Source organism: Sceloporus occidentalis, unplaced genomic scaffold (assembly GCF_023333645.1).
Source record: "Sceloporus occidentalis isolate IW3139 unplaced genomic scaffold, rSceOcc1.0.p SCAF_88, whole genome shotgun sequence".
NCBI lineage: Eukaryota > Metazoa > Chordata > Lepidosauria > Squamata > Phrynosomatidae > Sceloporus > Sceloporus occidentalis.
In genome coordinates, this window is record NW_028317068.1 from 1065316 (window position 1) to 1092713 (window position 27398).

Here is a 27398-nt window from a genome sequence, read left to right on the forward strand (position 1 = left end):
ACATTTTTTTTAAAAAAAGAAAATGTGTAAATAAACATCATTTACTTATAAATGTGCACATACTATGTATGTATGTATGTATGTATGTATGTATGTATGTATGTATGTATGTGAAACCGCTTATGTTTTCATTAATTTACTCAAAATATAAAAAAAATAATTTTAAAATGTTTTTAAATAATAAACCTTTTGTTAATACAAACAAAGCTAATTAACAATACTTTCCATTTTGTTCCAATTTTTCAGACACAAAAGAAACAACTAAAGGACTTAAAATGAAAACATGGGAACAAAAATCAAAACTAGCTTTAAATTATTATTATTTTTTAAAAAAAATCTAGATTTACTTTGGTGATTTGTTTTTCCTTAAGTGCTGAGTCAAGGGTGTGAGCTAGAGTAAAAGCAGAATGCATGCCAAAAAACAAACTGGACAGGAAAAAAATACACTTTGCTGGCAAAAGATTTACATTCACTCGTCACATTTCAATGTAATATTTCCAAGGGAAAAGGGTAAACAAACTATTTGCACATTTTAATGAACCAATATAAAGAAAAAAGCTTCAGTTGCTTTAAGTGGAAAATAAGTTTTTTTATATACAATATTTCCTATAAAATATACGTATCAAAGTAGTAATACCTATAAAATGGCTATTACTAAAACAAAAGCTTTCATCAATAAGCCTCAAGAACTTTAAATGAAGAGAATGGCTTCACAAAATGGTAGTCTAGATTCCCGCAGTGAGGGCATTGCTGAACATTGCTGTACTCCGAAAAATACTGCATTCCGATGCGGACATCTATGACTGGCTTCCCACAGTGTTTGCAATTCAGTCGGGCCTATGGAGGACATGCATAAACAGAGTGGTAAAAATTTTGAAATAAAACAAACAGCAACAAAAGATAAAAAGGCTTACAAAAATAATTATACTTATTAAAAACTGTATACGGTAGTGTTCAGAATACTATATATGCTTTGTGCCGTTAGCATACCTGATTAAATACTGCATTACCTACATTGCATCTTCTTTCATAGAATTTAAACTGATGTGAGTAGAGCCTAAATTCCTTAAAATAAAGTATTGTATATAGTAGTGCTCCTCACATGTTTGGCCCACTCAGTTGGTTGATCTCTCTATACGGCCATAAGATATCAAGTACATTAACAGATTTTTGCAACAGGCTAGAGGGGTACTACATGACGTTAGCACTGGGTAATAGGTAGTCTTGTACCTTGAGGAAGTAAACACGCAGATTGCGTATTAGCTGCATATCTTATCAAAATATTGTGACAATATACAAGAAAAACACTGTTACAAACTCATTAATGCAACATTATCATAATACATACTTGTGCAAATAAATAACACTAAACTGTAACAACCGATAGAAGGTCTCAACATTTATGTTGTCTCTAACCATGTCATTTCCAAACATGCATCAGTGCAGCCTGTATTTCTGACAAAACCATTGAGCAGTTTTCCGATTAATACATTCCTTATTTCTCGCTGCCTCTCCTTAGTGCCACCAGGAATGGAAAGGAAGCATAGAATTTTTAAATGTTTCCACGTCCATTCCATGGTGGCACTAAGGAGAAATGGCTCCGCTTATCAGGTAGAGCAGGAACAAATAAATTAAGGCCTCCCTTTACATATATATCTTCCAAACAGAGTCTTTCAATAAAGCTATATCTAGTCCGTAGCGTCTGGTAAAGATGTGAAGACTGCTCCAAGTGGCCGCTTTGCATATGATGGCTTTTTCCACTCCGACTGATTCTGCCCATGATGAGTAAACTGCTCTGGCAGAGTGAGCTTTTAACTCGGTAGATAATTTCTTCCCCGCTGCTATGTAGCTTTTAAAAATTGGAGGTCCCATGTAACTACGGACAAGGTGGATCTGGGTCTAATCCTACACACACCCTTACAGAATCTTCGGATCCGTGTATGATCAAAAAAGGAAGCGTCTACGGCAGCACTCAAAGCAGAAATCAGAACCTTGATGGTAGCCAGGCTAAGACCCACGTCAAACCTCTTCTGAAAAAAAAAATCCAGCAACTTGGGAACTGAAGGTTGCAATGTGTGTTGTAATTTGGAACCAATTCTGGGTGAGAGCTTCCAATCCTAGATGATTTCCGATAGGGCAGAGAGAAAAAATATATATATTTACCTTTGCATTTAGATGGGAAGCCATGAGATCCACTTGCGGTATTCGTCACTTGTCTGTGAATTCTGAATGTAGACGCCATTCTCTTTGAAGAACAGGTTGACGGCTTAGAAAATCTACCTTTATGTTTAATGATTCCCCATTGTGGATTGTGGAAAGGTCTAGTAGATTCTCTTCCGCCCTAGCAAATTCAAGCTGTGTGGCGTTCCACTCATTTGTTTTTGATGCCACGGAGTCTGTTTAAAAAGGCAAAAAGTGGAGTTGTCAGACAGGATGCGTACACCTTGATGGTTCAGTAAGTTTCTCCAGAGCTTTCAAACTCTCCACACCACCAGAAGTTATAGGTAGTTTATACGTAGGTTTGTTTCCTGTGTTGACCAAGAGCCTTGAAGGGAGCCACTCTTCCAGAGTGGCTCCCCAACCTTGGCATCTGTATAAACTACACTTCAGTGAGGGGAAGACCTAGGTTGACCTCAAAAGAGATTAAGATGGTGGTTACAAGAGAATAAAGAGGCCAGGATCTTCAGAGGAAGGTGCACTTTGTGGTGCAGGGTTAGAGACATTCGGTTCCAGCTGTGGAGCAGTATCTAGGATCATTCCTAGAAAGATGTATTTTGGATGTATTTTTCGAGATTACTTTAGATTTATGATTTCCTGGGCAGAGCAAGGGTTGGTGTAGTAGTTGAGGCCAGTAACCAATTATCCAGATATGGAATGACCTTGATGCTTTCTAGTCTGAAGCATGCAGTTAAATCAATATTTGTGAAGATATATTGAGGAGATGCCGAATGGCAAAGATGAAATTGTAAATGTCAAATCCCTGTAGTTGGAAGGTAGAGTAAATTGAAGAAAATTCTGGTAATCTTTCCTGATGAGGACATGTAGATATGTGACCTGAAGATCAATGGACACCATGAAGTTATCTGCTAACAGTTTTTATGGACTCATCATGATTACCGTATTGGCTCGGATATAGGCCGCCCCCGTGTATAGGCCGCACCCTAAAAGTTTGGTGCTTTTTTAAAGAATTTTTTTTTTTCATAGACATGCTGCCACTCTGTCTCGCCCCCCCCCCCGAGATATGCTGCCACTCTCCCCCACCCGAGATATGCTGCCACTCTGTCCCCCCTCGAGATATGCTGCCACTGGCCTTCCCCTGAGATATGCTGCCACTGCCCCCTCCCGAGATATGCTGCCACTGTCCTCCTCCTCCTCCTCCCCCCCGAGATATGCTGCCACTATCCTCCTCCTCCTCCCCCGAGATATGCTGCCACTCTGCCCCCCCGACTTACCAGAGCAGACTCCCGGGTGTCTTGCGGGGCCGGTGGGCGACATCTACGCAATACGTGTATACAACGTCCGGTGCCGGGACTCAGCGGATGTGCCGGCACCGGAAGTTGTATACGCGTATTGCGTAGGTGTCCCCCGCTGGCCCCGCAAGACACCCGGGAGTCTGCTCTGGTAAGTCTTGGGGGCAGAGGTAAAACGCATCGTGCGGACGTTCACCGCTGCCGGTGAACGTCTGCACGATGCGCTTAGACAATCTCCCGTGCCAGCACTCCCCCCGTGGGAAGTGCTGGCAGGGGAGGCTGTCTGAGCGTATCAGAGAGTAGGATACGGGTCCCCTGCACCGCTGCGGGGGATCTGTATCCTAACCCTGCTGCCTGCCCGGCGCCCGGAACTGCATGTCCCGGGCGTCCGGCGCTAGACCCCGAATATAGGCCGCACCCCCACTTTAAAGACTTAAAGTGGGGGGGAAAAGTGCGGCCTATATTCGAGCCAATACGGTATGTGATCTGAAGGGTGCGTCCCCTGAAGTTTTGGGAACAAAAACCAGGAAGGAGGTGCCCAAACCACTTTAAAGGGTAGGAACGTGTGGGAGAACCGTCTTGACAAACTCTTTTATGACTCAACACAATCACCGTTTGAAAATGTCTATCGTATAGCCACAAAGGATGATATTTAATATCCATGGGTCTGGGGTGATAAGAGCCCATTAGTTGTAAAAGTCTACCCTCTACTGGGATGAATCACCTCTTCCTGTGCCTCTTGTTGTATCCCCAGAAGTATAGTTTGTTATAAAATGAACGATACATGGAGCCCTCATCCGGAAGACTGTGACAGTCGGTTCGTATCTCCTCCACCTCGGCACTGAATACGTTCTTCCCTTGACATGGAATTCCACTAAGCCAGTTCTTGGAGAAATTTTCAGCTGCCCGTTACTTAAGCCAAACAGCCCTTCTGGACATGGCAGACAGGGCCGAAACTCTGGCAGTACTGCACAAGTATTCCATGACAGTGTCTGAAGTCTACTGGTACGATCGTGTCTGCTATTGTCTTAGCCACCAGGAATAGAAACTAGTTCTTCTAAGGCTTATTGTAACCAGATTCTGACAGCTCTGAAGTTGAAGCAATAGCAATCGTAGGGCCCAAATTTGAACCTGCTGCGTCAAATAATCATTTATTAGCGTCTCTGCTTGCTACTCTACTACACTAAGGATTGAGGGGAGCGAATCCAAAATAGATAGGAGAAAACACTGTAGAGCAGGGGGTCAACAATCATGGCTTATATCTAGGAGTCAGCCAATGAAAATCAAGTTTTTATTTTCATTTATTTTCCCCCTGGTTTGCAGTTAAATGACGTTTATTGAGGCAGTACAACATAAATACACACCTTTCTAAAGTGCTGCAGTTAACCCTAGTTAACTAGAAGTGACTTCTAATCTCTGCAGGAGCATCAGGGTTCAGCGCACAAGTTCCTGGGGAACAATTTCTGGTTTTGCCGTGACCAACCAGTCATTAATTGTCAGGATACCAGAATCAAGACAGAGACGAAAAATGCTAGAAAACACGCCTTTATTAAAAAAAAATTAAAAAAAAGTCAAATAAAAAACAGAAGGGAAAACGAGAACAATGCAGTAGTCAGGAACCGGAGCAGGTAGTCAGACGAAGCAGGAAAAGGAGTATGGAAAACCACAATGTCAGGAACAAGCCAAAGTCAGGAACCTAAAGGATAATCAGCCAGGCCAGGTCATACACACGAATCCACAGAGAGATAACGGGAATGTGCTTAGAGGTCTGAAACTGCTTAAGGGCAATGAGCAACTAAACCAGCAAGTTAAATATAGGCATAACTGGAAGGAAGAGGAGGGGTTTAGCTAGATTCAAAAGCTATAACTGGTAATAATTATGGTTTGCTTTAAACAGTTAATATTTGGTAGAAATGTTTTTACAAAATGCGCTTTTAATAGGTTAAACATTGACTAATAAAACTGAACTAGTGAGTTCAAAATTAAGTTGCCAAAATTTGTGTTCAAATTAGCATAGTGTTTTCAGAGCTGGGTTTCATAGCGCTTACCTTCTAACTTCATGGCACACAACAAATACACTATCACAGCGATATGCTGAAGACTTGAACCAACAAATACACCAAGACTGGATCCATATTAAATTTCAGACAACCCATGTACCGCTGCCCAAGTTTAAGTTAGATGTTTTGTGGTTAGTATAGCTTTTGCCTTGATAAAGGGAGCTTGATATTCTGCTTAAAGGATGAGCTTTCAATAGTATTATATTCATTATATAATTAGGAATATAAAAAATAAACATTTGCGTGCATTACAAAACTTTTTACAATACTAACCTGACAGCATGGAGAAGCAGCCAATATATCATAAGTATACATTGTTCCCAACTGATGCCAACTTCCATCCCATCTCGATTTGCATTTAATGCAGATGATTTTATGAACTCCTTCTAAGCAGTCCACACAGACAGCATATAAGTGCATCAGTCTGCCTAAGGTGAAAAATAGGAAAACATTCAGAAACAAACAGTCAACATAAACTTTTAACCCCTTTGTGACAATGGCTGATTAAACATTTCTGTGGTGCTCGTGTTTAGCTGTAATTTTCTTTTTTCCCCGTCTACTGAATCCACACAAGCTATATATTTGTTTCAAGACAAGAAGGGCCTTCTTTAGATGCCATTATTTTGATTGTATCATTTACTATAAAAAAAAAGTATAAAATATGATGAAAAATTTATATAACATTTATATCATCTATAAAAGCTAATGAAAAGAACCTGCTAAACAGATTCTATTTGTCCTGAGTTTACAAAAAACTTTTTTCTGCATGTTATGGGGCAATTAATACAAGTAGCGTTTTGCTATTTCAAAACCATTTTTTCCAAATCTGGTAATTCTTCCCCCATGTGCTATTTCTGGTATCTTTGAAGCTGGCCAATGCAATTTACCCCATCAAACCATATATTTTTGAAAACTAGACACCCCAGGGTATTTCAAATGCTAGTATTTTAACTCTTTCCATGCACCAATTCTACCACCAGTCTCATCCAAACTTTGAGGTAGTCTTTTTTTCCCACACACATTTTAATTTTACTTCAGGTATGAATAAACAGGTCCTGGTATATGTCATTTTCACACAACACCCCAATATGTGTTGAGCAACATCTCCCGAGTACAGTGATACCACCCATGCATGGGTTTGCCTGGTTGTTTGGGGGCACAAAGGGCCACATTTGGGGCATGCACATTTTTCAATGTTGAACTTTGACATTTGGTGATCCACTGCCCATGCTCTATTTAGTACATCTTTGAGCCTGACCAATTCAATGTGCCCAACAAAACCATATATTTTTGAAAACTAGACACCCCAGGGTATTTCAAATGCTGGTGTTTTAACTCTTTGCATGCACACATTTTACTACTAGCCTTTGTCAAAACTTGCAATAGTATTTTTTGTGTGTATTTTTCCCCTACACATGTTGTACTTTAGGTATGAATTTTCAGCTCCTGGTATATGTCACATCCACACAACACCCCAGCAATATCTTCCGAGTACAGTGTTACCCATGCATGGGTTTGTCGGGTTGTTGGGGGGGAGGGCTAAAAGGCCACATTTGGGACTTGTGCATTTTTCACATGACCTTCTGGTGCTTATTCATTGAAGCTCCGAGTGAAGTGCAGGCAGCAGCAGCTAAGGTCCTCCACCAGCTGCCCCACTAGACACCAAGGAATCTGGAGCATGGGGAGAAGTCTAAAGAAGCACTGGTAAGTCGGGGGAGGGTAAGAGTGGCATATGGGGGGGCTTTAAAGGGCTTTCTGGAGGCAGAGTAGAATATTGTTTTTAGAAAGATGGGCTCCATTGACTTGCATGGAGAGACCCTCTGTGAAACTTATCGATATCGAGGCATTATAGCAACACTGTTTGGGCGCAGAAAGTGAACGTAGATCGCTTTCTGCACCCGTTTAAAGCCATCAAGGGGTTAAAAGTAAAAAAAAAAAAAAAAAAGTGCTTTTCTGTTAAAACATCTATTTTATGCATAATACAACATTTTCAGATAGCTGCATATATAGCTTTGGTATCATTGTCAAAGTCAGCTCAGAGTGGTGTTTGTGCAGGGAAAGCCAACCAAAATATAACATAACTGACAACAATGGGACCTCTAGGTCTACAGATTATTGGAGTTAAATGTGATAAAACTAGGTTTTCTTCAATGTTAACCTTAATCATTGTATATAGCACTGTATTTAATGGTCAAAGAAAAAGGTCCTGTGGAAAAGCCCCATACAAAACACATTCAGATAGTTAGTATGATGTTTTACTCTGAAGCAAATAAATTGAGAAGTAAAATTAAAATGGGAAATAACATTTTAATAATATTAGTTTGTAAACAGCCATCTAAAAGCTCCTATCATACTGCATTGCATTAACTGTTATGTGTGCCTCAACTTCTAGGCCAAATTGCAAAGAACGTTCTTCTTTAACACGTTACTGTGGCTCCTCTAACTTTAATAAGTCTACTGGGTAGTCATTTATTCTCACTGACTACACATATCAATCGATTTGATATTTTCTCCTGAAGAAGCCAGCGGACTACTGGCGAAACGCGTAGAGAGTTTCCTTACCACTACAACAACGAATTTGGGACTGATTCTGGTTTACATTGCGTTTTTGCACACTATTTATGTATAGCTGTGCCTCTTCCAACTGTAAGTGTCACCAGACCTCCCTATTCCTGTTGTGACGATATTGCACCATTTGTGGTTTCCTTGTTTTTATAGATTTTAGAAGCCATTAAATTCTGCTGATATTCTACTGAACCTCTGATGAGCTTGCTTTATCCAACGTGTTTGTGAGTGGATCTTACACCCCTTTTTTATTTTTCATTTGTGTGTTCATACTACACCATTATTGTTGTTTCTTTTCTCCCCATATATATGCGCTCCATGGTTGTCATATTGCATATTTCCCCTGCAAGGGCCTCATACACTCCTCAAAGCACTTGAGCGTCCCCTCTTAGGTGCTACTTTTTCTAAAGAAAATAGATCCAATTTAACTAAACTGATTGCTAAGTTTTGAGTCAATTGGTACTCGCAACATTTTTTTTCAGGTTATGATTTTCGTCAATGTAATCTCAATTTTGGATCATAATTAGCATGTGTTTTTGTGCCCAAATGCATTAATTTACAGTTATCAATCCCATTCTAACCATTTTCCAATGTAATCAAATTATTCTATTACAAACATGAGCTGATTTCATAACCCCAATACAATTTTATGTATTGTTTGGTAGGATCTGTTTTTCATAACTAACACCATGTTCATTAATAAATAATTATGTTTGCCTCGGTAGTCTAGTACTGCATTCAAAATTATTTTCTTACTTAACACACCCATTTCTAATGAACAATTTACCAACCTATAGTTTTCTCAGTTGTGTTTGTTATTGTTTTTTAAATAACAGGATCACATTAGCATTTCTTCAGCCCCGTGACCATGGTATAGCATGAGGCTTTGCAGAACTTCCTTAAGCTCCCAAAGAACTCCTATCTGACCATTTAAAAGGTGCAATACTTAACCATCTGTTTTTGCTAATATATTTTAAGAACTGTTTAAGGATTGACTTACATTGGTTGGCAATCAGTTTTATTCACTGTTTTAGCCGATTGTGTTTTCGTATGAGAAAATGAAAAGCAAGACGCCAGCTCTGGAAATAACAGAGCAAGCACTCTGAACAAGCAGAAGAGGTGCAAAACACGTCAAAGCGTGGATTCATTCCCACAAGTCTCTCCTATATGCTGTGAATTTGTCATCATCCAAGGACGCCAATAAGGTTCTTTGGTTTTATTCTACTTCGCCCTGTCATTTCTGGAGCCAGTGTCTTCCTTTTGATTCTCTACTGCGTAGCGGTTCGGGACTTGAAGTGGTCAGACAGTGTTAAGGGTGAACCTTTTTGTTACACGCAGGATTGCTGGTCATTTTTGTTTGATTCTCTCTTTGCATGATTTCTTAAAATTTTTATAACGCCCAAGAGCAGGGGATAGCCCTGTTTTATGTAAGCTTAAAGCCCAATGCTTTTTTGGGGTTTTTCCCACCAGAGATTACAGTTGAGCCAAACTGGCATTGCTCAATTTCTTTTGGCTTTTTTCCTGAAAAGGTATTTACTTTTTGGTATAACTATTCAACCAGATATCAAAATTATGATCTTTCTACTCACTGTTTTCCATTTAAAAGTTAATTCCAGTTTTTCTTCAGAGAAGCATATTTCAGAGGAGCTCGAGCATTGCCTTTTTTAAGGTTAAGGAAGGCTCTACCTCCCTGTTCAGCTCCATCAACACTTGTAACCCAAAAATGCCCCAAAGTCTCCTTTTCACTGGTTTCAAAATGCCAACAGATTTATGTGTAGTTCTAATCCTCATGATTATAACCTGCTTAAATCGGACAGCTCTGTCTGGTCTGGTTTAATGTAATAACACTTTGGCAAATGTAATTTTTATATACAATTTCTAAATGAAAATGTAATGATTGGTACATTACAGATTGTCAAATACTACATCATGCATAGAGTAACAAGGGTGCTACCAAATATGTAAAAGGCAAGTGGTTAATAATTTAGCAAATATTTTACCTTGAAGGTGGCATGGTACATCATACTCCATTTCATCATGCCGGGATGGACTAAGAAACAAGGTTCCATCTACAAGTGGGAACTGCTCAAACACAGGGAGTACCCGGTGGCACAATGCACAGTTCACAACATTCCTGTGACTAGCACTAAGTGCTGAAAGGATAAACTTACGAAGATCCTCTCCCTGCCCAACCTGCGCATCATCTTCCATGCGCACATGGAACGTGTTAAGCTTATGCCGTGGTATATGGGCTAAAAGTTCAGAAAGGTCGAGTCGCCGAAGAAACTGTACTGGCGCATCTAAACGTCCAGACCTGTGAGACTGCAGACTAGACATGCTGTAGTCCAAGTGCACATTTCTGAGTGCCCCTCCTGTTGCCATATTCTTCTTGTGAGGCTCTAAATGGATTGCGTTCTTTAGAAATTCACCTAAGTATCTAGAGCTACGTGGAACACTAAAGTGAGAAGGGGAAAGTATGGGATAACCAGCGGGAGGAGACTGTCCTGGGGAAACACAAGGAGAGCGCAGGCTGTGGGCATTTCCACTTATCCCCTTCTCTTGAGAGTTTTGTCTGTCCACTGAATGCCTACGAGGAGGATCATAAGTAAATGCTTTCTGAGGTTTAGCTGCACCTCTGCATTTCTTGACATCATCAGAGGACTCTGACATGGATCTACCAGTGGGTTTTTCTGTGACAGATTTCTTCTTTTTGTCATCCTGCATTCGTTTCACCTGGTACCAATCTGTATCTTTTTTTAAGTGGCCCTGCCCACATCGACATGAGCAAAACCGAAAAGCTAAGTCATAACCTTTCTTGGTCCACATGTTTTGTCGACATTGTTTCTCATTCCAGCTGCGGGCTCGTCCAATACAGTTGAACTGCACAAGAATGCTGCTCTCCCATTCATAGAAGCACTGCAGATGCATCCAGGTGCTGTAGGGGCAGTGTTCGTTATTACAGATAACCTTCTGGTAGTCATCTTTCTCTAGGTCAACAGGTCTAGCTAAGCTACAAAGAAGTGGAGTGGCACATGTTGATTCTGCACAAAGAAGAAGAGGAAAAAACCAAAATTAAGTTTAAATCTGTAAACCAAATAATAGTATAACTACTACATTGAGGGTTATTAAACATATGTGGCAAGTAGTCTGTTTTGTCCATGGCTTATTACAGAGTCATCTTAAGTTGCTGCCTGAATGTTGAAAAAAAAGTCTACGTACTTACAGATGTGTACTTTCCTCTGCTGCCAAATTGCTTCTACAATTTCAAACTGCATTGGCTATGTGTTACTCTTAATATTGATGAAACAGTCCACAAGTTTGATGTTGTACCGACAATTTTTAAAGACGTATATATGGGAAGTACTTCCAACATAATGTTAGGCATAAACAGAATTACCAGTCATTACACATACGAATGCTATAGCACACTTTACTGCGGTGGATGAGATGGTGTGGCTATGGTATAGATTAGGGCTGCAACTAACGATTATTTTCATAATCGATTAGTTGGCCGATAATTTTTTCGATTAATCGGATAAAAAAATGAATATACATTTTTCATTTATTTAAAATAATTTAATAAACAAATGATGTTAAATACAAACGCAGAATAAAAAAAACAAACTGATAAAATGCATTTCTTGTCTTTATTTCCCAACCAGCCCCCCCAATTTATGCACATTTCAGCACAGGCTTGCCACGCTGCCTCCCAGACATGCCACTCCACGCTGCCTCCCACATATGCCACTCCACGCTGCCTCCCACATATACCACTCCACGCTGCCTCCCACATATACCACTCCACGCTGCCTCCCACATATACCACTCCACGCTGCCTCCCACATATACCACTCCACACTGCCTCGCACATATTCCACTCCACCCTGCCTCCCACATATGCCACGCTGCCTCCCACATATTCCACTCCACGCTGCCTCCCACATATGCCACGCTGCCTCCCAGACATGACACGCTGCCTCCCACATATTCCACTCCATGCTGCCTCCCACATATACCACTCCACGCTGCCTCCCAAATATACAAATATACCACTCCACGCTGCCTCTCACATATGCCACTCCACGCTGCCTCCCACATATGCCACTCCACGCTGCCTCCCACATATGCCACGCTGCCTCCCACATATACCACTCTACGCTGCCTCCCACATATGCCACGCTGCCTCCCACATATGCCACGCTGCCTCCCACATGTGTCACTCCACGCTGCCTCCCACATATTCCACTCCATGCTGCCTCCCACATATGCCACGCTGCGTCCCACATATACCACTCCACGCTGCCTCCCACATATTCCACTCCACTCTACCCCCACATATGCCACTGTGCCTGATACGCCTTATACCCCCTGATACACCACTCCATCCTCCCCAGACATGCCACACTGCCTCCCAGACATGCCACGCTGCCCTCCCCACATATGCCTTATATATCGTATAGCCTTATACCCCCAGATATGTCACTCCATCCTCCCCAGATATGCCTTATACCCCCAGATATCTCATAGTCCCCTCAGAGTCACAGACCTGTTCGCATCACACTGACACCATACTTTTATAAATAAGTACTGGGTTAATCTTCACTGCCCCCAGGATTTAGATTCCCCTTAGTCTGCCCCCCTTTACCTCTAACTGCGCCTTAAGTTAACTTTATTAAATTAACCCTCAGTCCTCATCATTAAATTAACCCTAAACACCCCATTAACCACAGCATCCCCTAAATTAACCCTAAAGAGCCCCATCAACCACAACAGCCCCTAAATTAACCCTAAACACCCCATTAACCACAACTGCCTCAAATTAACCCCAAACACCCCATTAACCACAGCTGCTCCTATATTAACCCTAAACACCCCATTAACCATAGCTGCCCCTAAATTAACCCTAAACACTTATTAACCATAGCTGCCCCTAAACACCCCATTAACCATAACTTCCCCTAAATTAACCCTAAACACCCCATTAACCATAACTGCCCCTAAATTAAACCCCACCTCCCCTAACTTTCAGCAGCCCAAATATTAATTTTATACTTACAGTTAGATGAGTGTCACAGCCATGTGGTTCTGGCCTTCTGGGAGAAGGAAGGGGGCGGGGCCAGTTGTCACAGTGATTACAGGGAGGGACTGGTAAGTAGGAGCTGCTGCTGTGAGTCACTGAAACGGTTTATATAATGAGGGGTATTTTTCAGAGCGTTTGCTCTGAAAAAACCCTCATTTTATAATCGATAAAAATCGATTCAACTAAATCGATAATGAAATTCGTTGGCAACGATTTTCATTATCGATTATCGATTAGTTGTTGCAGCCCTAGTATAGATGCAATGCAACAACATAGGAATAAATCTGTTAATTTTATTGAGCAAAAAAATGGCAAATATGTAATTTTAAAGTGGCATCCAAGTGAAACATTAACACACCTAATATATAATAGCCTTGTTAATGTGGGAGTTGTTTGTCAGACAGGGCAGGGCTTAAAGTAAGGTCCAATCAGAGTGCGGCGTCCCATCCCATCCAGTGTTAATTCCTGCAAGGACAAATGTTCTCTGTAGCCTTCCCTGTCCCTTTGCTGCCAACTGCAGCCTTACCCCAGCTCTTCCAACTCACCCTCCTATCTTTCCAAAACCTTCCCACCCTCTCTGCTCAGACTTACTACTTTGCATTCATCTCTGCTCTGACCAACTCAAGACCAACGCTTCCCTGTATTCATACCACATAGATCTGTCTATATCAGGGGCGTCCAACATGCGGCCCGTGGGTCAAATGCGGCCCGCGAGACCTCGAGGTGCGGCCCGCGTGAGATCGACAGCCAGGGCAACCGGGATCATAAGAGCCGGGCTGCTTACCTGTGGGGGGGGTCTTTTGTACTGCACAGAGGAAGCGGAACCCAACAGAGTCACGTGAATGTACGTGATATCACATCACTCTGCTCCAGTCCTGCTTCCTCTGTGCAGTACAAGAGAACGCAGAGTGAGGCCGCGCCCCCTACTGAAGTCTCTGAGCGGCATCGAGAGAGCTGTCGTGCAGGTAAGGGGGTGGGGGAGGTTGTTTGAATGAGTATGCGTGATTGAGGGAATTAATCTGTGAATGAATGAGTATATGAATGAATGAGTGTGTGTGTGATAGCATGGATGTGTAAGTGCTGGAACCTAGGCATGATGGGACTGTGATTGCTGTTAGCAATCACACTCCTATCATGCCACGTCAGCCAGTGCATGCTGAAACCTGGCTAGCTGCTCCCCTTGTGTATTGATGCTGCCAGCAGTATGGGGTCTGCACATCACTTACAGCCACCCTGTACCAGCATGTGCTGGCTGACTTGCCTAGGTTCCAGCATTTACTGGCTGCCTGGGTATGATAGGAGTGTGATTGCTGTTAGCAATCATACTCCTATCATGCCAAGTCATATTGTTGAATTTTTTATCCAATTGTGGTGCTTCGCTTTACTAACTTTTATTAAAAGTGTGGCTTTTTTTTATTATTATTATTTTTAAAGGTGGGGGGTCATTTTCGGTTCGGCTAAGTGAATTTTCGGTTTTGGTCCAGAATTTTCATCTTGGTGCGTCCCTAGAATAAATAGAACTATTTCATTTTTAATTATCCTGAATCCTGAATTTGTAGTCACACAACTTTCTAGGCCCAGAAATCAGTGAGCGGAAAAGTAAAGGTTTTGTGTCATTTACTTTATTTTAATCTGCATATTTTATTAAAGGCCATATTTTCTCACAGTGAAAAATAAGTGTGGCTCGCGCACGTATACACTTCTGATGAAGTGGCCCACTGCAGAAAAAACTTGGACACTCCTGGTCTATATGGTGCAAATTAAACAAATCTTTAGAAATACAGTTATATTAAATATGGGATTGTGATGGAGACCCGTAACTTGAACTGAGCAGCTCCTCCGTAGAAACTGAACAGAACTGAGTTTATTGAAGACAGCACAGATATTTATACACACAAACATGATAGGATTAGGGGTATAATCTCATCAACCACTAGACAGCCAGCATCACCACACAGTTCTATGGCCAGCAATGTTCAGGCGACAGAGTCACTATTTTGGGGCGATCCCGAGGGAGCAGCATCAATCCCAGGGGACCAATGGAAAACTCAGGGTTGTTATGGATGTTATGTTCCAAAAAGCGACGCGATCCGATGTCGGGACCCTGAGCGACAGCATCGGAAACTTCCCCGGGAATAGTCAGCGTGGTAGATGAGCCAGAGCTCAATAGCCGCAGCTGGGTAAACCCCGGTCCTAAAGATTGGTAATAAAACCAAGGTTCCTAAACAAGCTCCTTTTCCGTAACCACCACCGAGTTTTGCCCACCACCAGGGCCAGATTAAAAGCATCATGGGCCTGGTTCTGAGGATTTTGGGCCTTTTTATGGAAATAAATAAAATAGACAGAATCTTAACTCCTCTGCATCCATGTGTACTGGATAAAGAGAACATCAGTGCTAGGCACATAGCATAAAATAGAATTTTATGTGATTGGGAGTACATCAGTACACCAAAAAAAAGCCATCATACATGGGATGCCTGAAGCCACAATTTAGTGCCGTTTTAATAAGATATGCAGATTGAAATAGAGTAAATAACACAATACTTTTAATTTTCCTCATTGATTTCTGGCCCTAGAGAGTTTCGTACTCTGAAGTGACTACAAATTCAAGAGTGCGTTTTATCTCTGGATAAGTAAAAATTAAATAGTTCCATAGTTTTATTCCTACAGTAAGTAAAGTACCAGGAAACATGACCAAATACACACAGCAGGACAGGCTCTGCCACACCGACACCCAGACACACACAGCAGGACAGGCTCTGCCACACCGACACCCAAACACACACAGCCACACCAACACCCAAACACACACACCAGGACAGGCTCTGTCATACCAACACCCAAACACGCACACCAGAACAGGCTCTGTCACACCAACACACACACACACACACCAGCACAGGGTCTGCCACACCGACACCCAAACACACGCCACGACAGGCTCTGCCACACCGACACCAAAACACACACACACCAGGACAGGCTCTGCCACACCGACACCCAATCACACACACCAGGACAGGCTCTGCCACACCGACACCCAAACACGCCAGGACAGGCTCTGCCACACCGACACCCAAACACACACACACGCCAGGACAGGCTCTGCCACACCGACACCCAAACACACACACGCCAGGACAGGCTCTGCCACACCAACACCCAAACACACACCAGAACAGGCTCTGCCACACTAACACCCGGACGGGGTAAACTAACAATGTATATTTTTTTTTAAATTTACACACTGCTCATGTCTTTTGTGTTTTTGCCCCCTTGTTTATTGCCCCCAGCCTGCCCCACCCTTGGGATTGATTTATGTGATGGCCCCAGCTGCCTGTGGCATCTTTGCCCCCAAAAAAGCCTGCCTGTGGCATCTTTGAACCTAAACAGCCTCCCTGTAGCATGCCCCTTTACACATCCATGCTATCACACACATATTCATTCACTCATTCAGATACTCATTTACATATACTCATTCACAAATATTAATTAGTAGTGGGCCCAATTTGCTCGCCCAGGCCCCCTAGGGTGGTGGGCCCGGACTCAGCTGCGGTGACCGTGATTGCTGCGGGCTCAAGGGGCAGCTGCCCTTTTTGCCCTGCGTTGAAGGCGGCCCTGGCGGCGCTGGGCCTATTTTCAGGTAGGGGCCTGGAGCTGCAGCTCCATCAGCCCCTACGTTAATCTGGCCCTGCCCATTACAAACTTAATGTAACAAATGAGTAATGTGGTGGGACAAAGGATGTCCATAGCAATATAGTTGCAATGGTTTGCAGCATTGACGCAGTTCCTAGCCATTGTACAGGTCCATGAATCCATGGCTAGGTCACGGTGAGAGACCAAGCAGGAGGAAGGTGTAATTCGTCCAGCCTTAGGGATACACAGGGTCCGTGAGCCCTTATTCCTTGGGAAAAACACAGGGATGGGGCCAAAACAATATAGGGAATAAACAGAGGGGCTGTCACAGGGATGAATAATTGTTTGTGTTACATGAATTCTGAAAGTATCTTAAAAAACGGCATGTGTTTTGTTTTATTTTGTTCTTTTTATTAAATCTATCTACCCATCATGCTCAGCGTAGGTCTGCCTCTATTCAATTTAATAGCACTTAGAGTAAGTACTAACCTAGAGGGTCTATCTGAAACATTCCGAAGATGTAATGGTTATTAAATAGGGGAGCAGAGATAAATAACAGATATGCACACTAAAAATGTTACAAGTATAGAAAACGTATTAATGAGCCAAAGCATAAAAACAAAGCCTGACGTTCAGTACACTCAAGCTCAAACTATGTGAAACTATATGAGCAACAACAAAGCCAATAGCACAACAACTACAAAAAGATGTAGACATATGTTTCAGTGAGTGGAGGAAGACCCAGTCAAAACATTCTGAGGATGCCCATACTGTGATGATGTACAGAAAAAAGTAACATCCATAGGATTCTGGTACCACCAACCAGGACAACTTATCAATATGTGTTGAGCCAAAAACCTTTTGAAAATTAACATTTTAATAGCTAGCTCTAAATGTATAATCACCTGATGAGTCTAGAAAAATCTTTAAATTACTAAAAATTTGCATTTTACATTTGGTAGTTTGTCATTTTATTGCCCCCACTTGCTCCAAACTAAATGTATCTCATATATGGTAGGATTTCTATGAATGGACGCTAAAGACAACAATTTAATATAAATAAGGTGACAAACATGAAGAAGCTAGGAGTGTCACTTTAAAACTCTGGTCTGGCTTCAGGCCATCTTATGGCTTCTCTTAATACATAAACCTTGATGGTAAGGAGATTTAACATCTTCATCCTTACTCCTTAGCATGTTTGTACTCTCAGCTGGGCTCATCACAGCCTGTTTACATCATTATCTGACTAAAAAGAAACAAAAAATACAGTGCTTTATGTGACCCACTAAAAGGGGAAAGAGAAAAAAGGGGAATAATCAAAAACTAACCCCACACGACAATAAGTGACATATGGAATTATATCAATTATAGTTACCAGCCATATGTATATAAATAAAAAAAATGGATATATAGACAGTAAAATGGTTTCAAAACCAATAGAGAACAAAGCTGCTAGTCTTGATTAGTACAGGTTCTCCAACAGGTAGAGAAAGCCTATAAAGATAAAAACAGACTCAAAAAAGACAGCGCTTAACCTGCTTGTTTTTTCGCGCCAGCCTGGCAAGGCACAGTCATCTCAATATATATATATATATATATATATATATATATATATTTATTTATTTTTTATTTTTTTTTAAATTCTCTCTCTGTGTATCTTTTAACCTTTGGTGGGGCAGGTTGAATACTGCTCTACTGTTTTGATTTTGTATTAAAATTATTGGTTTTTAGGTCCACTTAAGCGCTGTCTTTTTTGAGTCTATCATTATCTGACTGACATCATAAAGAGACTACAGACCTGTCCACAGCTCAGCTCATTCTGTAACTGAACACATAAAATGGTACACAAAACGTAACCATAATATAAATCGAGCTGCAAAGATGTATTTATTATCAAATATTCTAGGGGGTTAGACACTTGTTTATCAGCCTCACTTGTATTTCACAATTGGTGGACCAACCATAGTTACTCCTTAGACTTAATAGTGAAAAACAATCACGTGCCAGAACATGAATGCAAATATTTGAGGATTAACCTGGAGTGTCCCTTTAAGGGTACAAATTACACTGTTCAACTGATCAGGCATTTATGTTTACTAGCTATTTGGAACTCCACCTCTAAGCATTTCAAACATAATCTGAACATGTATCATAACATCAAAATGGAAAACCAGATAGCAAAAAGTAATCAAAGATGCATTTATGAACCTTTGACAAGAACTAGATCCTGTTCGCACATTTGGGAGATTTTTTTTTGCAACAACAGATTTAACATAACAAAATTGGAAGCATTCATACTGACAAAAAATAAACTGTTCGGCAACATCTCCAAGTACACCAATACCCCACATGCATAGTATTTTTTATGTTCCAGTGCAGGGGTCTCTCGCAGACCACAATGTTTTTATCCGGCCTGTAGCAGCTGCCAGACTGACCTTCAGCATAACTACCATGGTCACAATTGCAACCGGGCCTGTCACTCCAGGGAGCCCAGGCCAACCCCGACCGGTGCGGCACCGCTGCTAGCCACTCCTCCTTCCGGCTGCAGTGTAAGTGCGTGGGATCTACACGCTGCCCCAGCTACATGACAGGGAAGTCAGAAGCACCAGTAAGTTGGGGGGGGGGGGGGAGTGTTAAAGGGGGGGCATAAGGCATTTCTGGAGGCAGAGTGCTCTGTGAAATGCCTTTTAACCCCCTTAATACCACTCTGCCTCCAGAAATGCCTTTTTAACCCTCTATACGCCACTGCCTCCTGAATGCCTTAAACCTCCCTATATGCCACTCTTCCCCATAATATGCCTTTTAACCCTCTAAATGCCAGAGTGGCATATAGGGGTATAAGGCATTTCTGGAGGCAGAGTGGCACATAGGGGGTCAAAAGGCATATCATGGGGCACAGTGGCATATAGGGTTAAAAGGCATATCATGGGGCACAGTGGCATATAGGGGGTATAAGGCATTTCTGGGGCAGATGTGCATAACTGGGGGGCAGTTTGGAAAATAGAAGGATATAAAGCCAAAATAGTTTTCTCAATCATAGCTTTTATTAAAAAAAAAAAAAAAAATAGTTTAGATGAATTAACATTTACTGGTAAAACTTTTTTCCTATAGGGTCGTCTTATATTCAGGCTTTTTTTCCTAAATTAATATTCAGATTTGGGGGGTCGTCTTATAATCGAGCAAATACGGTAAAAAAAAATCCACTCACAGGAGGGGTACAGGGACTTTACATTAAAACATTATTTGTCCTACTCTGTATCAGAGTGCATTGCAACAAGGCTACTAATGTGCTACAGATGTACTAATCGGCGGCAAAAGGGTCAAGGTGATTAGTATGAGTACATCTAGTGTTTTTCTTCAGTAGGGACAATGACTTAAGTGGTGTCCACAGACCTGAATGTAGCTCCTTTAACCCCTTCGTGACAAAGGCTGATTTTACTTTTTGTACCCTTCGTGACAATGGCCGTTTTAACATTTCTGCGCTGCTCGTGTTTAGTTGTAATTTTCTTCTTTCCCGTTTACTGAACCCACACACATTATATATTGTTGTTTTCAGGACAAGAAGGGCTTTCTTTAGATGACATTGTTTTGATTGTATCATATTATTTACTATTAAAAAAAGTATAAAATATGGTGAAAAATTTAGAAAAAACTTTTAGTTGAAAAATCTTTTACTCATCTATAAAAGGTAATCTGCTAAATAGATTCTACTATTTGTCCTGAGTTTAGAAATACCCAATGTTTTTATGTTTTTTTGCTTTTTTCTACACATTATGGGGCAAAAAGTACAGGTAGCGTTTTGAAATAGCCATTTTTTCCAAATCTGGTAATTCTTCCCCCCATGTGCCATTTCGGGTATCTTTGAAAGCGGCCAATGCAATTTACCCCATCAAGTCATATATTTTTGAAAACTAAACAGCCCAGGGTATTCCAAATGCTAGTATTTTAACCCTTTCCAAGCACTAATTCTACCATCAGCCTTTGTCAAACTTTATGGTAGTCCTTTTTTTTGCATTTGGTTTTTCACACACATTTTACTTTAGGTATGAATAAACAGGTTCTGGTATATGTCACTATCACAAAACACCCCAATATGTGTTCAGCAACATCTCATGAGCGCAGTGATACCCCACATGAATGATTTTGCCTGGCTGTTTGGGGGCAAAAGGGCCACATTTGGGGCATGTACATTTTTCAATGTTGAACTTTGGCATTTGGGGATCCACTGCCCATGCCCTATTTGGTACATCTTTGAGCCGGATCATTTCAGTGTGCCCAACAAAACCATATATTTTTGAAAACTAGACACCCCAGGGTATTTTAAATGCTGGTATTTTAACTCTTTGCATGCACACATTTTACCACCAGCATTTTTGTGTGTGAATTTTTCCCACACACACCTACTTTATGTATGAATTTACAGCTCCTGGTATATGCCGCTGTCACACGACACCCCAATATGTGTTCAGCAACATCTCCTGAGTACAGTGATACCCCACATGCATGGGTTTGTCATTTTTGGGGGGAACTAAAAGGCCACATTTGGTATGTGTGCATTTTTCTAATTGGAAATTAGATGTGTGGCCATCCTTCCCCCCCCCCCCATGTTAATTGGGACATTGTTGAATCCGGCCAATTCAATTTACCCCATCAAATCATACATTTTTTAAAAGTAGACACCCCATGGGCATTTAATATGCCAGTATTTTAACTCTTTCCATGCGAGAATTGTTTTAAGCTAATGTGCTAATTTTAGGACTTGCTCACAAAAATATATTTTTTATATATATATTTAAATTTTTTTTTGCCTTTTTTAAAACATTTTTAACATTTTTTTTCAACTTGAAGGTTCCCCTGATAGTGACATCAGAGGGAAATAATTTTTACATTTTACTGTTTTTTTACTATTTTTTTTTCTAATTATTATTAATTTCATTTTATTTTTAATTTATTTTTTCTAATCACACTGTGATTAGAAAGCTGGGCTCCATTGACTTGCATGGTTGAATGCAGTACCTGTAATCAACCTGCAAGTGGAGCCAGAGTTCTCTAGAGGGTCAGGAGACCGTCTAGTGAATCTTTTCATCTTTATTATTTTTTTTCCCGGGCCGCCGCCATCTTGCTGATGGCGAAGATCACCGGCAGCTGCGGCCGACATCGAGGCATTACAGCAACACCGTTTAAGCTTAGAAAGTGATCGTTGATCACTTTCTAAGCTTGTTTAAGTGTCAGGCACGTCATAGGTCGTTAAGTGACCGTTTTGCATGACGTGCCTGACCCAGCAATGGACGTTAAGGGGTTAATCATATATAAATTGATATTGTTATTGTATTGTCCTATTTTGGTGTGTTACTTACTTTTAATAAGTGTGGTGAACACACCAAAATTGGACAAAAGATTCAAAAACAATATTAATATATAGATATATATGATTGTTAACAGCAATCACACTCCTACAATGCCCGGGCATACCCAGGTTCCAGCATGTTCTGGCTGACTTGGCATGATAGGAGAAATTTTTCTTGTACCGCACAAAAGGAAGCAGGAATAGAGCGGAGTCATGTGATGTGACGTAAATTCACATGACTTCTGGGTTCCGATTCCCCTGTGTGGTAAAAAAAAAAAAGACACTGACTATTTTTACACTTAGGGACTGAAGGGTTTTGTAACACTTTTGCTTTGTTGTTTTCAATCATAATTTCCTCTCTTATTTAGAATTTTATACTGGGGGTTTTATCAGGACATGTAGGCTTTTCTTCTGAAACTATTTGTCCTATTATATCATCATTTAGAATAAACAAATCTAAAAATGTGGGGAAAATTAAAGAAAATTTTATTTTTTCAATATTTGCTTTTCATCTACACTTTATGACCAAAAGTATCTGGTCACCCCTTCTAATTATTAAGTTTAAGTGGTTCAGTCACACCCCTTGCTAACTGCACATAGGTATGCTATCTCCATTTACAAAACTGGCAGTAAAATGGGTCATTCCTGAAAAACGTGACACTGTCATAGAATACCACCTTTGCCATAAGTCAGTTTGTGCCCCAGCCCACTGGAAATGTTGTTATTGTGAAGTTGAAACATTAAGGAGTAATGTTGCTGATCCTTTGCAATGCAATTGTGCCCTTTTAGGGGTTAATATGTGGGAGAAACCTATCATATTTCCCCAAGTATAAGACGCACCTTAATTTTGGGGCCCGAAATTGAAAAAAAAAAAATAAAAAAAAAATATTATATATATATATATATATATATTATGTACTGGATGCCTGGGCATGATACTCCTATCATGCTCAGGCAGCCAGTACATGCACATAACTTTCAGCTTCCCTGTGCCCCCTCCCTACGGATCCATGCTATCACACACACACATTCATTAATTTACTCCCCGACCCTTACCTGAACTGCAGATCTTCTGGCGCCGCCTGCAGACTTCCGTGGGGGGCGCTGTTTCCCTCTGTGTTGCTCGAACAGGAACGGAGTCATGTGATGTGATGTACATTCACGTGACTCCACTGGGTTCCTGTGTGACCTCGACAGATCAAGAGATGCTGTTGAGCATCACAGAGGTAAGCAGTAGGTCCCCCTATCCGGAAAAAAAAAACAAAAAAAAAAAAAAACACCACTGTATAAGACACACCCAGTTTTTAAACCCCAATTTTTTTGCATCTTATACATGGGGAAATACGGTAAATACATTTTCTTTTGTTTTTCCTCCATTTGCACTGGTTATGTATCTTTTTATAGGTGAAACCTAGATTTTATTTTCATGCTACATTAAAAAGAAAGGCCTACTTGTCCTAAAAAACAACCCAATATATAATTTGTATGCACTGAATGAGTTAGTGGGAAATCAAAGTTGAATAAGGATATAGCAGAAAAGCAAAAACTGATATGGTCCTGTAGTGTAAAATAATAACCATTAAAGCAGTTAACCCCATTGAATACCTTTGGAGTGAAACGGAACAGATTACGAGCAACGCCTTCTCCTCCAAGTGCCTGACCTCACAAATTGTCTTTCAGAAATGCTTTCCACCTTCATGGATCTGGCATATGTCAAATGGTTTTATGGCCCCTCTAACCAGGGAGTAAACTGACCAAGGATGCTTTGATTGAACCATATCTGTTCCATTGGATCTCTGCTAGTCCAGCTAATTTACTGCTGAACAAATTCCCCAATACCTCTGTGTTTATCTAAAGTCTTTGTTAATGTGTGAATTGTGCTTTTGTATTTAGAAAAGTCTGTGTTAGCTTCATTAATGCACGAGGAAGAGACCTAACAACTTGGTCTCGAAATATCGCAATTAAACTCTCAGTTAGCCAATAAATGGTATAATTTTAACTATACTTTTCTCCTGTTTTCTCAACGGCTAACACGGTACAAAACCTTTTTATCATAGAAATACTTTCCAGAAGAATTGAGGCTGGTATAGCCAAAAAATTAGAACCTGCTCCATATTAATGCCCATGGTTTTAGAATGTGATGCCCAACAAGATGTTCAATAAGCTTGGATGTGATGTGCAATAGGTGTGATGGTCAGGTGCTTATATACTATTGGTCATTGTGTAGTTTGGTAGTTACAAGGCTAAAAATGTGCATCATTGTTTCCAAACTAGATTAGATTTATTTTTTTTTAAATCTGGGTTAACGTGATATGCTGGTAGTTGAGCCCTTATAGTCTCGAGAAAAGAAAACTAGAGAATCTAGAACTGTTAAACAAAAGGAGATACTTTTTGAAAGCTGACAACCCAAAGTACATTTCTTTCCAACGGTATGTGCGAATACAGAAACAATTCTTGATTTGCATTCAGCAACAGCCCTGAGTACAGCAATATCCGAAATGCATGGTCATTCCTAAGAACTTTCCGAGTTTGACCCGGATATCTCCAGGTGAAGCACTGCTTCTCCAGTTTTCCGGGAATCCTCCGGGTCGCGGGTCTTCACACACCCCGCTCCCCACCCCTTTTCCCTTTAAATGGGGATGTTTCCTGTGATCTCAACGGGACCGCCCGGGGACGTCAACGGGCAGTCTGGGCCGTGCCCCGCAAGGAAAGGCTCCAGAGTAGGCAGAGCTAAGACGTTCCCAGATATGCACATGGTTATGTCATGTTTTTCAGACATCATGGGGGTCAAATTTGGAATGTGCCATTTCAGCTTTCAAATTTCAAATAGACAGATCACTTCACTGGGTCACATGGACTAAAATACTTTTTTTCATTTTTACCATACGTTTGTTCCCCTTTTCCATTGATTAACCTGCACAAATTATACACATTTGTTAGAAGTAGGGCCTTCTTTTCAAAAAAATATAAATACATAAAACATTTTTGCAATCTTACATAGCGGAAGTGGTAAGGGGCACTTTATGTTACTATTTTATTATATATAATACATTTTGTTTTTACACTGTTCCCAGTAGAGTATCCCTTTGGGGATCTCAGACATTTTTTTTATGCCTGTGACATCACTGTGACCCCACTGGGCTCCCAATAATTTTTTTCCTTAATATTTTGTGATTTTCTTTTATTTTTCGTATGGAAGACACTATTTTTCTCCTCCTCCTGGTCTGTTTATTCTGGTTACAATGTAATAGCTCTGCTCCATAGCCCTGCATTGCAGATTACTATACTTGCAAACAGCCAGCAGGAGGAGCAACGCGAGAGCTCTCCCGTTCTGAAGTGCACATCAGCAGTGATAGTGTACCGCTGAGCTCTGTTACACACAATTAGTTGGCAGGAACCAATCATTTACCTTTTTAGAACACATTAAGTAAATTGCCACTTATTTAATTATGCAAGGTCTGGTATAAAAATGTCAGTGGGAGTTAAGCACACAGGGTGATCTCTTAGATTATCTTTTACACAAGTTAGCTTTAAGACCCAGACACTGCATATTTACCCCTTTTGAGACATGTATCTTTAAATATTTTTGGCAACCCTCTCCTATTTTGTTGTAGTATTACACAAGACACTGTTTCGGAACAATACATATTCATTAAGCGGATGCTTACATAATTGTTCATACAAAATAAGTACCTCTTATTTAGATATGGATAAACCCACAGAACTTTGTTGCCATCTCAAGTAAATAGCATATTCTTACAACATATACCGTATTTTCCGGCGTGTAAGAGGACTTTTTAACCCGTGAAAATCTAATCAAAAGTCGGGGGTCGTCTTATACGCCGGGTACTGAAACTTACCGAGCCGGACTGGAGAATCACAAATCTCTAGGGGAGGGGCGAGCGGAGAAGCCTCCTCCCCTGGGCCGGACTTCAGGGCCGCGCCGAGGTAGGTGCAAGATCACGACCTCCCTCTAACTAGCCCAACATTAGGGAGCTTGAGGTCTGGCAGGGTTAGGATACAGATCCCCCGCAGTGATGCAGGGGACCTGCACCCTACTCTCCGATACGCTCAGACAGCCTCCCTTGCCGGCACTTTCCACGGGGGGAGTGCGGCATCGCGCAGACGTTCACCAGCAGCGGTGATGCGAGTAAATCCCCGCTGTTGGCACGTCTGCTCGGTGTGCTTTAACAATCTCCCTTGCCAGGAATTCCCACAGGGGGAGTCCCGGCAAGGGAGATTGTTAAAGCACATCGTGCAGACGTGCCGGCAGCGGAGGTTGTTTACGCTCACTGGTGAACGTCTGCGCAGTAAGCTTTAACAATCCTCCTTACCAGTGCAGAACGGTATACAACTTCCGGTGCCGGAAGTTGTATACCGTTCTGCGTAGAATAGATGTCCCCTGCAAGCCCCGCAAGACACCCGGGACTCTGCACTGGTAAGTCTAGGGGAGGGGGGCACATCTCGGGACACACACACACAGAGTGGCAGTGTGTGTAAAGGCAGGGGTGTTGGTGAGGGCAGTGTATAAATGTGTATGTATGGACAGGCGTATGTTAGTATGTGTAGATATATGTGTGTGTGTGTGTAAGGGCAGTGTGTGTGTGTAAGGGCAGTGTATGGGCAGTATATGTGTGTTTGTAAGCTGTTGTGTACATGTATATGTGTGTAAAGGAAGGGGTGTGTGAGGGCAGTGTATGTCTATACATGTGTGTGTGTGGACAGGCATATGTTTGGGAGAGCTGACCCACCCAATCCAAGCAGGCTTTGTATACAACAACCAGCCAATCACCAGTAAGGTACATCGCTTGCCGTGATTGGCTGGTTGTTGTATACTGGGTAGAGGGGTAGTCTTATACGGCGAGTATAGCAAACTCTATATTTTAACTGGAAAAGTTGTAGGTCGTCTTATACGCCCAGTCGTTTTATACGCCGGAAAATACGGTATTTATGCCAACCGTGGACCTCTGAGAGGAAATATAGTTTAAGCACCAGTTTGCCCTTTGTTACATTCACCTAAAAACACATCAGCGGAAATATTTTTTGAGGTATACAGTATCTCACAAAAGGGAGGTCATCCCTCACATTTTTGTAAATATTTTATTATACCTTTTTATGTTACAACACTGAAGAAATGACAAAGTAGTAAGTGTACAGCCTGTAGTAAATGTGCTGTCCCCTCAAAATAACTCAAAACACACCCATTAATGTCTACACCTCGGCAACAAAAGTAAGTACAC

At 41.3% G+C, this 27398-nt stretch overlaps 1 protein-coding gene across 1 annotated transcript in view; it reads right to left on the reverse strand.

The window, feature by feature from the left end:
• Positions 1–672: 672 nt before the first annotated feature.
• Positions 673–27398, reverse strand: part of LOC149284774 (headcase protein homolog) — a 36070-nt gene continuing 9344 nt past the window's right edge. Inside the window, exons 2-4 of the mRNA XM_089496240.1 lie at positions 10096–11136; positions 5804–5958; positions 673–837 (exon numbers count right to left, since the gene is read on the reverse strand). Of these exons, the coding sequence (XP_089352366.1) occupies positions 673–837; positions 5804–5958; positions 10096–11136 (1361 nt within the window). The remainder of the gene's footprint in view (positions 838–5803; positions 5959–10095; positions 11137–27398) is intronic.